This window comes from Cryptomeria japonica, chromosome 1, assembly GCF_030272615.1.
Source record: "Cryptomeria japonica chromosome 1, Sugi_1.0, whole genome shotgun sequence".
In the NCBI taxonomy this organism is placed as follows: domain Eukaryota; kingdom Viridiplantae; phylum Streptophyta; class Pinopsida; order Cupressales; family Cupressaceae; genus Cryptomeria; species Cryptomeria japonica.
The window spans coordinates 502,337,059-502,347,882 of NC_081405.1; the positions used below are offsets into that span (position 1 = coordinate 502,337,059).

Here is a 10,824-nt window from a genome sequence, read left to right on the forward strand (position 1 = left end):
GTCGGTCAGAAAACGTTTTTAAGTATTCACTATTGGTGCAGAATCTATCGGCGGTTTTATTGTAGACGAGGAAAGTCGTATCTCACGAGAAATGGATCACATTCTTTCTCCAACAACATTTCACGTGGCTGACTGGTTTTAACGATCATATCTTCCTTAAGCTAAGGCAGTCTGTTCCGCGTTAACAGGCAAACTGTGCTTGTAATTTTTACTAGTTATAAACTGAAGATGGAACACACAGAAAGCAAGCTGGAAAGATGCATTAATAAGAGAGGCGACCTATTTCTCTGTATTTAGACAAGATGGCCTTTATCACCATGTTGGCGTTGCAGGCCATGGCTTGGTTGAAGAGGTTGCTGTACTCTGGGTGCGCCGCACCATAGTCAAAAATGTGGAGGCCGTGAACCTTTTCGAAGGCTACGCCACCGTTGAGGACGCACTCGTTAAAATGGTGCCAAGGCGTCAAGCTGGTCACGTCGTTCTGCATAAGCAGCCCCGGAGCCATGGAGAGCAACGGCGCCGACGCGCCGCCTTTTGCCATCCATTTGGAAGCGGGCGTTAGGCCGTATCTCACTTCATTCGCGCCTCCGTTCGTTTCAGCGCTAAAAAAATTCTTGGCAACGACGAAGCGCAGGATTCTGAACAGGCAACTGACGTCGGGCTTTTCACTGGGCAGCTCCGCTGCGATTTGCGAGAGGGAAAGCGTTGCTTTGGGACCGTGGCGCGCAATGATGTCGGGGAATCCGAGCAAAACGACGGACTTTACTGCCAAAGACTCCACAAACGCAAATGTGTATTTCCATGCCTCTGCTTGTCCGGCGAGTTCTTCTTCTTCGCTCTCGAACATGGCATCATAGATTTCTCCATTGTTGCAGGGCTTATGAGCTGTTGGACCATTCATATTTCCAGCTTTCATAAACTCTCAATCATTAAGATATACACAGTCGAAATGGCCCAAGGATTACTATATAACGTTTCAGTGCCATAATCTTCGGAATACGAAAGTCCTTTTACTAAAACGTTTTAAACGTTGTAGTGGTCGGCGGACGCGTCTATTCTGGTTCCAAAATGACAGTACAGATTGACTAACACGCTTGTTAGTCACGCATTTTACACCGTCGATTTTGCAATTAACAGCTGCGATTGACTAACCTGTCGCTAACACATTGTTCGAGAGATCCATTTTGAAACCAGAATAGACGCAGCCGTGGTCAGCTACCTCGCACCGGCTTAACCGACGCACTCTAAGGTGCCCATGTTCACATCTCCCAATAAAACTTCCTATTTCCATTGATTTGAACATTTCAAATGATTTTATTTGCAGTCCATTATACCACGTGTGGTGGGTTATAATCCTATAAAGAGGGATTATAGCATTGTAAAGGTATAACATTATGAGTTCTATTGTCATTAGGTCTTCTGTATGTTATTAAAAACATTAACTCATTTATTCTTTTTTCATTCAATCACGTGGAATTTTTTTGGGGTCTTTTCTTACACGAAAGAGTTTTATTTTAAAGATTTTAATATCTATAAACAATAAATTATTAATAGTTAATATTATTAACATTTTAATTTTTAACAGTAATTTTTAAATCAACAATGAGCAGCAGTGAGAGCAAGAGTAGGGTTTGTGGAGGAGGTATAGACGTTGGTGAGGAAGGGGACCGGGATGAAGATGATGATGCAACGATCCTCTATTATGTGGGGTTCTCCTTTTCTCCCTTGTTTGTTTTGTGTGATTTGTTTGTTGTGGTCCTCTTTTGGGCCCTTCTTGTTGGCGGCCCTCTAATCTTGAGGTTTGTTTTTTGGGCTATTTGGCACTCGTTGTGTGGCCTTCTTGAGGTTTGTTTTTTGGGCTATTTCACACTCGTTGTGTGGCCTTCTTGAGGTTGTCTTGACTCTTGGGCTTGCTGCTCTTGACTTGTCTCCTTTTTTTTGCAGAATAGTGGTTGTGGGTTAGCTCTTCCCTAACTCCATAGGGCTTGCTTGGTGCAATGTTTGTGTGGTTAGTGGTTGGGCTCTTTGCAGTGTGGCTATATTGTGTTTTGGCATGGGTTCATTTCCCTGTTTTTGTGTGTTGAGTGGGTGCATTTCTTCACCCTCATCACTATATAGGCTTCCTTGTTCCTTGTCATTGGGTGCCCTAGATTTTTTCTGGTGTGACTTGAGGCTCCGTTGTTTGGTCTTTTTGGGGGTTGTTCAGGCTTTTATGTTGTCCCTTGTTCTTCCATGGGTTGTGTCTTTAGATGCTTTTGTCCTTTCTCTTTGTTTTTAGCCGTGGGGTCTCTTTTCTTTTGGAGCCATGCTAATCTTTGTTGGCTCCTTATGGTTTTGGTTTTATTTTTCTTTTCCCCCTATTCCTTCCTCACTTGACTCCTTTGGTGTGGGAGTCTTTTCTTGTTGCGTTGGGGTTTTTTGTTGGATCCTTGGTTTGGGGTTGGCTCCTGGTATGGTATTTTGTTTCTTTTGTCGATCCTATTGAGGTGGAGGCATTCCCATTGGAGGTGGTCACATGTTGTGGGGAAGAGGTTGAAAGAAATCCATTGGTGGTTGATCTTGGCCTCGAATGCTTGGTCTTGGGCTAGTTTCGGGTGAGGTTTCCCCTTCTCGTGGATTCTTCCTCTAGTAATCCTATTGAGTTTGGATCCTCTTCTTTAAAGGTGGAGAGGAGTTCTTTAGGAGGCGTGGAGTTCTCCTTGATGGTTGCTTTTGTTGCCTATTGTTGGTCATTTTTGGTTTTTATGGTTGTTTCCTTTGAGAAAAAGTTTTGGAAACCTATGAACTATTTCCTGCAGATTCTTCTTATTCTATCCCTTTTGAGTTCAAATCATCTTCTATTGATGTGGAGAGGATCTCTTTAGGAGAGGAAAAGTTTTTTTTTTTTGAGGCTATAGCTGCTAGGTACATGATGATCTTAAGTTCCATGGTTATACCCTTTGTTTTAAGGTTATGAGAGCCTTGTCAAAACTCATGTTTCATGTTAAGGGAGCCTTGTAAAACCCTTATGTTTTTGGTTGTTAATGTTTTGGGAACCTTTCTATAACCCAATGATTAGGTTAAGGGTTCCTGAAAAAATCCTTGGATTTAGTTGGCTTTCTTTATCCACCTCATTTTAATATTTTTTCTTATTTTTGAAATATCAAAATTAATTCATGTATTATTTGAAAGTTGTGAAGATTGTTATTAGTGTGATGTAAATTATAGTTCAATTTTTAGCTTTTTAATTATTCATTTATCATCTTATTTTTATTTAAAAGTTGTGGGTCAATGAATACAATTTGTTTATTTGATCATATTTGAGTCAATTTTAATTTATTGAAAAGGTGAAATAGATAAAATATAAGAAATTGGTATTAAAATAGTTAAAATTTACATCTATTATTGAATATTTAAATAATTTTTAATTTATTTTTTTATCTATTTGTAATCCTTACTAGGAGGATTAATACTAATACATCAAATGAATTCAATTTTTTTTATTAGTTTAACTAGTGAGCATATAGAATTAAAAAAATTGAACAACCATCATATAATCTACATTTAATTTTATATTTTAATAATTACAAAATTATATTTATATTTCCAACTATTTATTCAAATTGGGAATAGTCACTATAAAAATCATTTTCAAATTTTTCTTTTGTAAAGTACATGTCTAATCCAATGCATTTAATTTTTTAAATCAAATTTCAAGTTTATTAATGATTCTAATAATATATTGCGTCTTTGAAAATTCTTCTTTTATATTATTCAAAATAGCAAAAATGCGAATAGCAGATGTATATGCGAAAAGAAGATTCATTTCTGCAAAACCCTCAAAACATCCTCGAAAGCAAGGGAGGAATAATGGTGATTGGCAAAGCGGAATAAATTTATATAAGGTCCATAAAAATTTTGTGGGCACTTCAAATAGATTTGCAGCCCTGAATGCCTCTCAATCATGCGCTACAGGAGAAAATTTGATTAATTTACAGCTTAATGATATATGCAAAAGGGTTGTCGGGGTTCCAAGGGGCCCCCCATCCGGCCAGAAAAATATGGGTGAATTGGCATCTTCCTCAATTATGATAGCTAACTTGGCTTGGAGAAGGACACAACAGAACCCTAGGGCACCATTAAAGAGATAGGAAAATCCTTAAACACAAAAGAGAGAGGAATTTATTACCATCCCGAAGGCTTCTTTGGATAATTGTTACCCTAACAAGGGCATTGTTTCACATTCACCATACATTTATATGGAGAGATTCTCTCGAGCCGAAAATGATGTTGCATCATGGGCAAACAAAATAAAATTAGGGTTAAGAAAACCCACCACGAAAAGCTCAAAGTCAGTGGTCCAAAATCTGTGCAAGGAAGGATATAACCCAAATCAGAGGAGATGGAAACCTCTGGCCATCACAATTCTAAGGAAATTAAGCACCCTATGTCGGATCTACCTTCGAATTCCCCAACTACTCCTAATAGGTTGGTCATTGAAATTGATAATTATACTCAGGCTAGGTATCAAATGCATTGCAGTGATAGAATGATCTTTGCTCGGTGGAAAGGCTGGGGGATCCCATCGGAACAAATTGCTTACTGGGTGTCATCCTCCTTCAATAACCAAGTAAGAATTGGCATCCTTCCTGATAATTTCTTAGCTATTGAATGTGGTAATTAGAATCTTAGATATTCATTTCTTAATGAGGATATATTAAAATTTAAAGGTCTAGGGTTTGATTGCTGGGAATAGCAACCTCTCTTTCTCCCATCTCAATTCAATTCTTGCATGGTTAATAGAGAAATTTCACTTGATAAATTCCCTGTAGAATTGCGCAATAATGACTTTTTAAGAATAATAGGCAACAAAATAGGTAAATTTGTAGAAGGAAAAAAATCAGCCCTAAGCTTCTTTAACCAGCTCTTAATCATTAAAATGAATATTAATATTAAATCTTTAGAGCCTATAACTCTAAAATGTGATAAATCTTGTTGAACCCTAGAATTATCCTTTTATAATGGTCCCTTCAAAGATTCTATGCCAAGGAAGATCCCCTCTGAGAAACCTTTCCCTGTATCTTTGCTCAAGTCTAATGGCACTCCATTCAAATTCGTGGAAGGAGGGGCTTTTACCCTAGAGGGCTATAAGATTGATATTAAGCCTAATCATCTTACCTCTAACCTACATCCTCATAGCTCCCCTATTAAGCCCTCTCGCTCCCCTTTTCCTTCACTACTAACTATAAATTCACCTATAGCTGACTCTCTTCTAGGGGATCGAGATTTGGAAGATGGTGAATTCAATGAGGTTATCCCCCCAGAAAGAGCAGCTTGACCTGATAAATTTGTCATCATCTAGCTCTCTCATTCGACCAGAGAGGCTGAGTCCCTTGGGGTCTCCCCCTTTAATGGAACAAATTGCCTTTTAGCAATCAGCAGAGCTAGATAGGCTTTCCCTGGATCTAGGATTGGCATCCTTACAAGGTCAACCAATCTCTCTAGTCTCAAGTATGGAGGGCTTCGAGGAGGCAGAGGTTCTCCCTCCATCTCTGAAGGTTGTTTCTGATCCAATTGTAGAATCTGAGAATGATCGAGTGGCTAGGGAAGTTAAAATCATTGCCAATTTTGTAGGGGAAGAAGTAGTATATGACCTCATGGATCTATTGGTTGATGAAATCTGTGATGATGAGTTTGAAAGATAAAGGGATTTCTTGGTCAAAAATCTTGTGGATGTTACTAGAGTCGACTTAGAAATAGATGAACTCTTTGTAGCATTAGATAACTTAAAAAATGATAACCCAAATATTCTAGGCATTCTCAGCTCTGATAGAAGCAAAGACTCTCCTGATTGTGCTAAACATAGAAAGAGAAGAGGTAGGAGATCCCTTGCTGAACTAAGATCAAGGATGGAGAAGCCAAGGGTCAATCTAAAATATCTACTCTTTTTAATGTAGGAGAGGGGAAGTTCCTCCCCACAGAGCCATGAAAATCATAACTTGGAATGTTAGGGGTTTGAATGCCCTTAACAAATAGCACATCTTAAAGTGTTGCATCTCTGATTCTAAACCAGATATAATGTTAATCCAAGAAACCAAAATGAACTTCTCTGATATAGCCCTTTTTGAGAAAAAACTAAGCATTAGACAGCTAAAGCACTCCCCTGCTACAAGGGCCTTAGGGGGCTTAGCCATCATCTGGGACTCTAGATTCATCTCGTTTACACCTTTAGAGATTAAGCAAAATTGGATAGGAGGAGAAATAGTAAGTTATAAAAATAACCTAAGATTCAAATTGATTAACGTTTACGGTCCTATCCAAAATAGGGATAAGGCTAGGGTGTGGGTGGAACTGGAGTCTTTCCTCAGAAGTTTCCCAAATGATGTATGCATCATTGGGAGAGATTTCAATGCTATCACTAAGGTAGCAGACAAAAGAGGAGGTAGCAACAAACTTCCTCCAGCAGCTGTAGATTTCAATCATTGGATCAATAGGAACTCCCTATTGGAAATCCAGACGGCAGATAATGCCTTCACCTAGAACAACAGAAGGCTTGGTTTCTGTAACATTGCTGAGAAACTAGATAGGCTCTTTATCCATGGAGGGCTCTTAGAGCTTAACTTTACCCGAAATGTAAAACCCCTCCCTTTAGCAGGATTTGACCATTTCCGACTCCAACTAATCATATTATCTGACCATTCCCCTAAAAAATGTCCCTTCAAATTTTAGAGCATGTGGTTCAAAGATGATAACTTTTAAAACTTAATTGAGAACTGGTGGAGAAGCTCTGTTTTCTCTGGTTCAAAGATGTTTATTATCACAAGCAAGTTAAAGCTTATCAAAAGGAAGGTCTTAGAATGTAACATGACTAATTTTGGAAATATTTTCGATAAAAAACTCCTAATAGAAAATGATCTTAAGAATGTTAACATTGAGGTTCTTGAGAAGGGGATGGATGAACATCTCTTCCTCAAAGAAAAGGCTCTACTCTCTGACTGTGAAAAGACACTCTCAAATGAAGAGATCTTTTGGAAACAAAAATTGAGGGAGACTTGGTTGAGTGATGGGGACCGAAATACTAAGTTTTTTCACAATAGTACTAAGCAGAGGCGATGGGTCAATCGAATTTCTAAAATTAAGAATTTCCAAGGTTCCATCCTGTCTGAACCGGATGATGTTGCCTCTGAGGCAGCAAGGTTTTTTGATAGAATCTTAAACAATATTGAAGGCTCCAACCTCAGAGGCCAACTCAATATTATCAAGAATCTTGCAAAACTCATTAATGATGACCACAAAAAAATCCTGTCAAATAAATTCTCTGAGGAGGAGGTTAAATCTATCCTTATGAAGATGAATCCTGACAAGGCCCCGGGTCTGGATGGCTTCCCCAGTAGCTTTTTCCAAAAATGTTGGGGTTTTATGGGGATAGAGATCACGGATGCCTTAGAAGGTATTAGGAACTCTGGTAAGATTCTCAAAGAAATCAACAATACCTTCTTAGCTCTCATCCCCAAAAAAGAGAATCCTGAAAGCTTTAATGACTTCAGACCAATAGCCCTTTGCAACACTATGTACAAACTCTTAACCAAAACTCTAGCAGCCAGACTCCAGAATCTTCTCCCTATTATCATTAGTGAAGAACAAACTAGCTTTGTAGTAGATAGATCAATCTATGATGGGGTTATTATAGCCCAAGAGGCCATTCATTTGGTCCAGCTCAATAGGGCACCAAGTATGCTAGTCAAATTAGACATAAGCAAAACTTACGACAAAGTTGACTAGCACTTCCTATGCAAATGCTTGGAGGCCTTTGGATTTTCCAAATCGTGGATCAACCTAATCTTTGAATGTATATCCACCCCCAAATTCTCGATCTTGGTTAATGGTTCCTCGGAAGGTTTCTTCAGCAGCTCAAGAGGGCTCAGGCAAGGAGATCCTATGTCTCCCTTCCTCTTCATCATCATGGCTGAAGCCCTAGGTAGATCCATCTCTAAGGCCAAAGAGTAAGGTGGGATCCAAGGAATCCCCATTACTAGTGGCCTCCCTCCCTTTACGCACCAGCAATTTGTCAACAACACGATGCTTTTTGGGCAGGGAAGTGTAAAGGAAGCAAGAGCCTTCAAAGGCATCCTTAATTCCTATATGCTAGCCTCAGGTCAAGAGGTGAATCTGGCCAATTCTGTAGTTTTTATGTTCAACATAGACCTCTCCTTAGGAAAAGTGATCAGCAATGTCTTGGAGATTAGTGAAGGAACTCTTCCTTGCAAATACCTAGGCATTCCCCTTGACAAGGGTAGAAGACCCTCAAAATTATGGGACAACTTGGTGGATAAAATCAAGTCCAGGATTAACACTTGGAAAGGAAAATGGCTCTCATTTGTAGGTAGAGAAACCTTGGTTAGATCGATCTTGTCAGCTATGCCCATTTACCACCTCTCCTGTCAACATTTATCTTCTTCTAAACTTGCAGAGCTCAATAAGCATCTCAGGACTTTCTTTTGGCAAGGTGCTAATGACAATCGTAAAATATCACTCATATCCTAGGATAAGATATGCAAACCTAAAGAAGGAGGAGTTGGCAATAAAAACCTTCACGATCAGCACAAATCCTTGGGTGCCAAGTTGGTCTGGAGGATGTTCAGAACCCCCCACCTCAAATGGGCTTGCTTGCTGCACCACAAATACCTTAATGGAGGGAATCCTATCCAAATCTTCAAAGAAACCAACCCTCCCAAAGGGTCCTGCCTATGGAATTTTATGTTAGATTGCAGGAGGATTATCTCTGATAGATGTACTTGGAACCTGGGGTCTGGGGATAAAGCTCTTTTCTAGTCAGATTCTTGGGGTGGATATAAGGCTATTGATAATATCCATCACTTTGGTTCTACTCATATCCTTCTTGAATCACATAGAGGACCCCTGTTAAACAACTATATCTCCCCTTCACTAGATGGGGCCGGTTGGTAGTGGATTGAGAAGGAAGATGAGGATATCCCGGTAAGGGATAAACAAAAACTTATGGAAATTCTCAAATCAAGGAACATTGCCTTAGGTCGTAATAAGGACAAGCTCATCTGGGATGGCTCTCTAAGAGGAGAATACAACTCCAAGGAAGGGTACTCTCTCATCTCCAAATCATTTATAAGACCTATGACTGAGCTTCCCTTGAAACTTTGCTGGGATAAATACTGTCTGCCTAAGGCAGGTATCTTCTCCTGGCTTGCAGTTCAGAACAAGCTCTTAACTGTGGACAAATTTAGAAGAATGCAGTATGAGGGCCCTAGTAGATGTCCTCTTTGTGAGGAAGATGAGGAAGACACTAATCATATCCTTCTTAATTGCCCCTTTGCTCACAAATGTTGGATCTGGTTCACCAACAAACTTGAATGGTCTACAGCCTTCCCCCACACCATCTTTTGAATGCTCAAGGCATGGCCCCTCCTCAGGCATGGCTGTCTCTTTCAAGGTTTATGGACAGCTCTTCCCTCTTCCATAATGTGGGAACTATGGAAGGAGAGAAATAGACGTCTCTTTAAGAATGAAAATCTAGAGGTGCCCAGAATCATTAACAGGGTAGAGTCAGCTATCACTGAGCTCATGAACAACCGACTGTCATCAGGCACATTGAAGAATGCTTCTATCACTTATTGGGATGAAAAAATGAAAAAATGTTGGGAAGGCTTATCCTTTCCTCCCTATGTAGGTGTTGGTACTATTGCAAGTCTTCGATCAAGGGATGCATGCAGGTGGCAGCCCCCAGGCGAAGGTTGGATGAAGCTAAAATTTGATGGGGCATCCTGTGGCAACCCAGGGAAAGGAGGGATAGGATGTGTTATTCATAATTGGGAAGGCAGGGAACTAGAAACCCTTGCCTCTCCGGTTGGCATCAACACCAACAATTGGGCAGAACTTATGGCCCTGGTTGAGGGTCTGCATTTATGCAAGAAACTAGGAGGTAAGAACTTGGAAATTGAAGGAGATTTGGCTATAATTGTCAATGCTCTGAGGAAAGGTAGTATGCCTAATTGGAGACTAAATAATTTGCTGTCAAAAGCTCTTGACCTATACAAAGATTTTGATAGGTTCAAAATCAATCATATTTATAGGGAGGGAAATAAAAGAGCAGATGAGTTGGCCAATGTGGGAGCCGATGGAATCAATCTCCTATCTGTGCCACCTTAAGGCATCAATCTTTTGTTTTCGTGTCCTAATTTGTCGTTAGCATGTTCCTCCTTTCATCCCCTTATGTTTCTCTTGCCTAGACTCTATTTTAACCCCCTTATTTATTCCTCTTCCTGCCCTCTATATTTTCATATAGATACTCAGACAAACATTCAGTTCAAATATTGGCTTTTCAACAACTGTCGTTAACTAATACTTTTGTTTTGAATATCACTTCGATCACGTATTTCCTTCATTCATCGATATACTATTTGTAGTCGCTAGGGCTGTCTCCTCACCACTTCCTATCTGATATCCATCGGGTTTTATGTCGATGAAACCTTGGGCTTCGGTGACCTCCTTTATTTATCCATCGAAATACTTCTTCCATCGATATTAATGCCCCATCAATGAATGGATCTATTGTCTCACCGAATACTTCTTCCACCAATAAAGTTGTATCGGCGAAACAACGCATATCAGAGACATGCCTTTTAGCCTCCTCGAAACCTATTTCCTTATCGATATCTTTTATCAATGAAACTGCCTTTTGTCTAATCGACCTTATTCTTTTTATGTGAACATTTCTTTCAGTGACCCTTTGCACCGATGGTATTATCTCCTCGAATACCTTTTCCCATCAATAAAAACCATCTCCACCTTCATCGATATCTTTTATCGATG

The 10,824-nt window shown here is 39.6% G+C and overlaps 1 protein-coding gene across 1 annotated transcript; it reads right to left on the minus strand.

Moving 5' to 3' along the window:
- Positions 1-262: 262 nt before the first annotated feature.
- Positions 263-916, minus strand: LOC131078176 ((R,S)-reticuline 7-O-methyltransferase-like). Its single transcript, XM_058015846.2, has one exon. The coding sequence runs from the start codon at positions 914-916 to the stop codon at positions 263-265; it is 654 nt and encodes a 217-aa protein (XP_057871829.2).
- Positions 917-10,824: the final 9,908 nt, after the last annotated feature.

What these genes read in the sequence shown, in the direction of transcription:
- LOC131078176 (XM_058015846.2), bottom strand. Translation starts at nt 916, where the DNA reads ATGAAAGCTGGAAATATGAATGGTCCAACAGCTCATAAGCCCTGCAAC.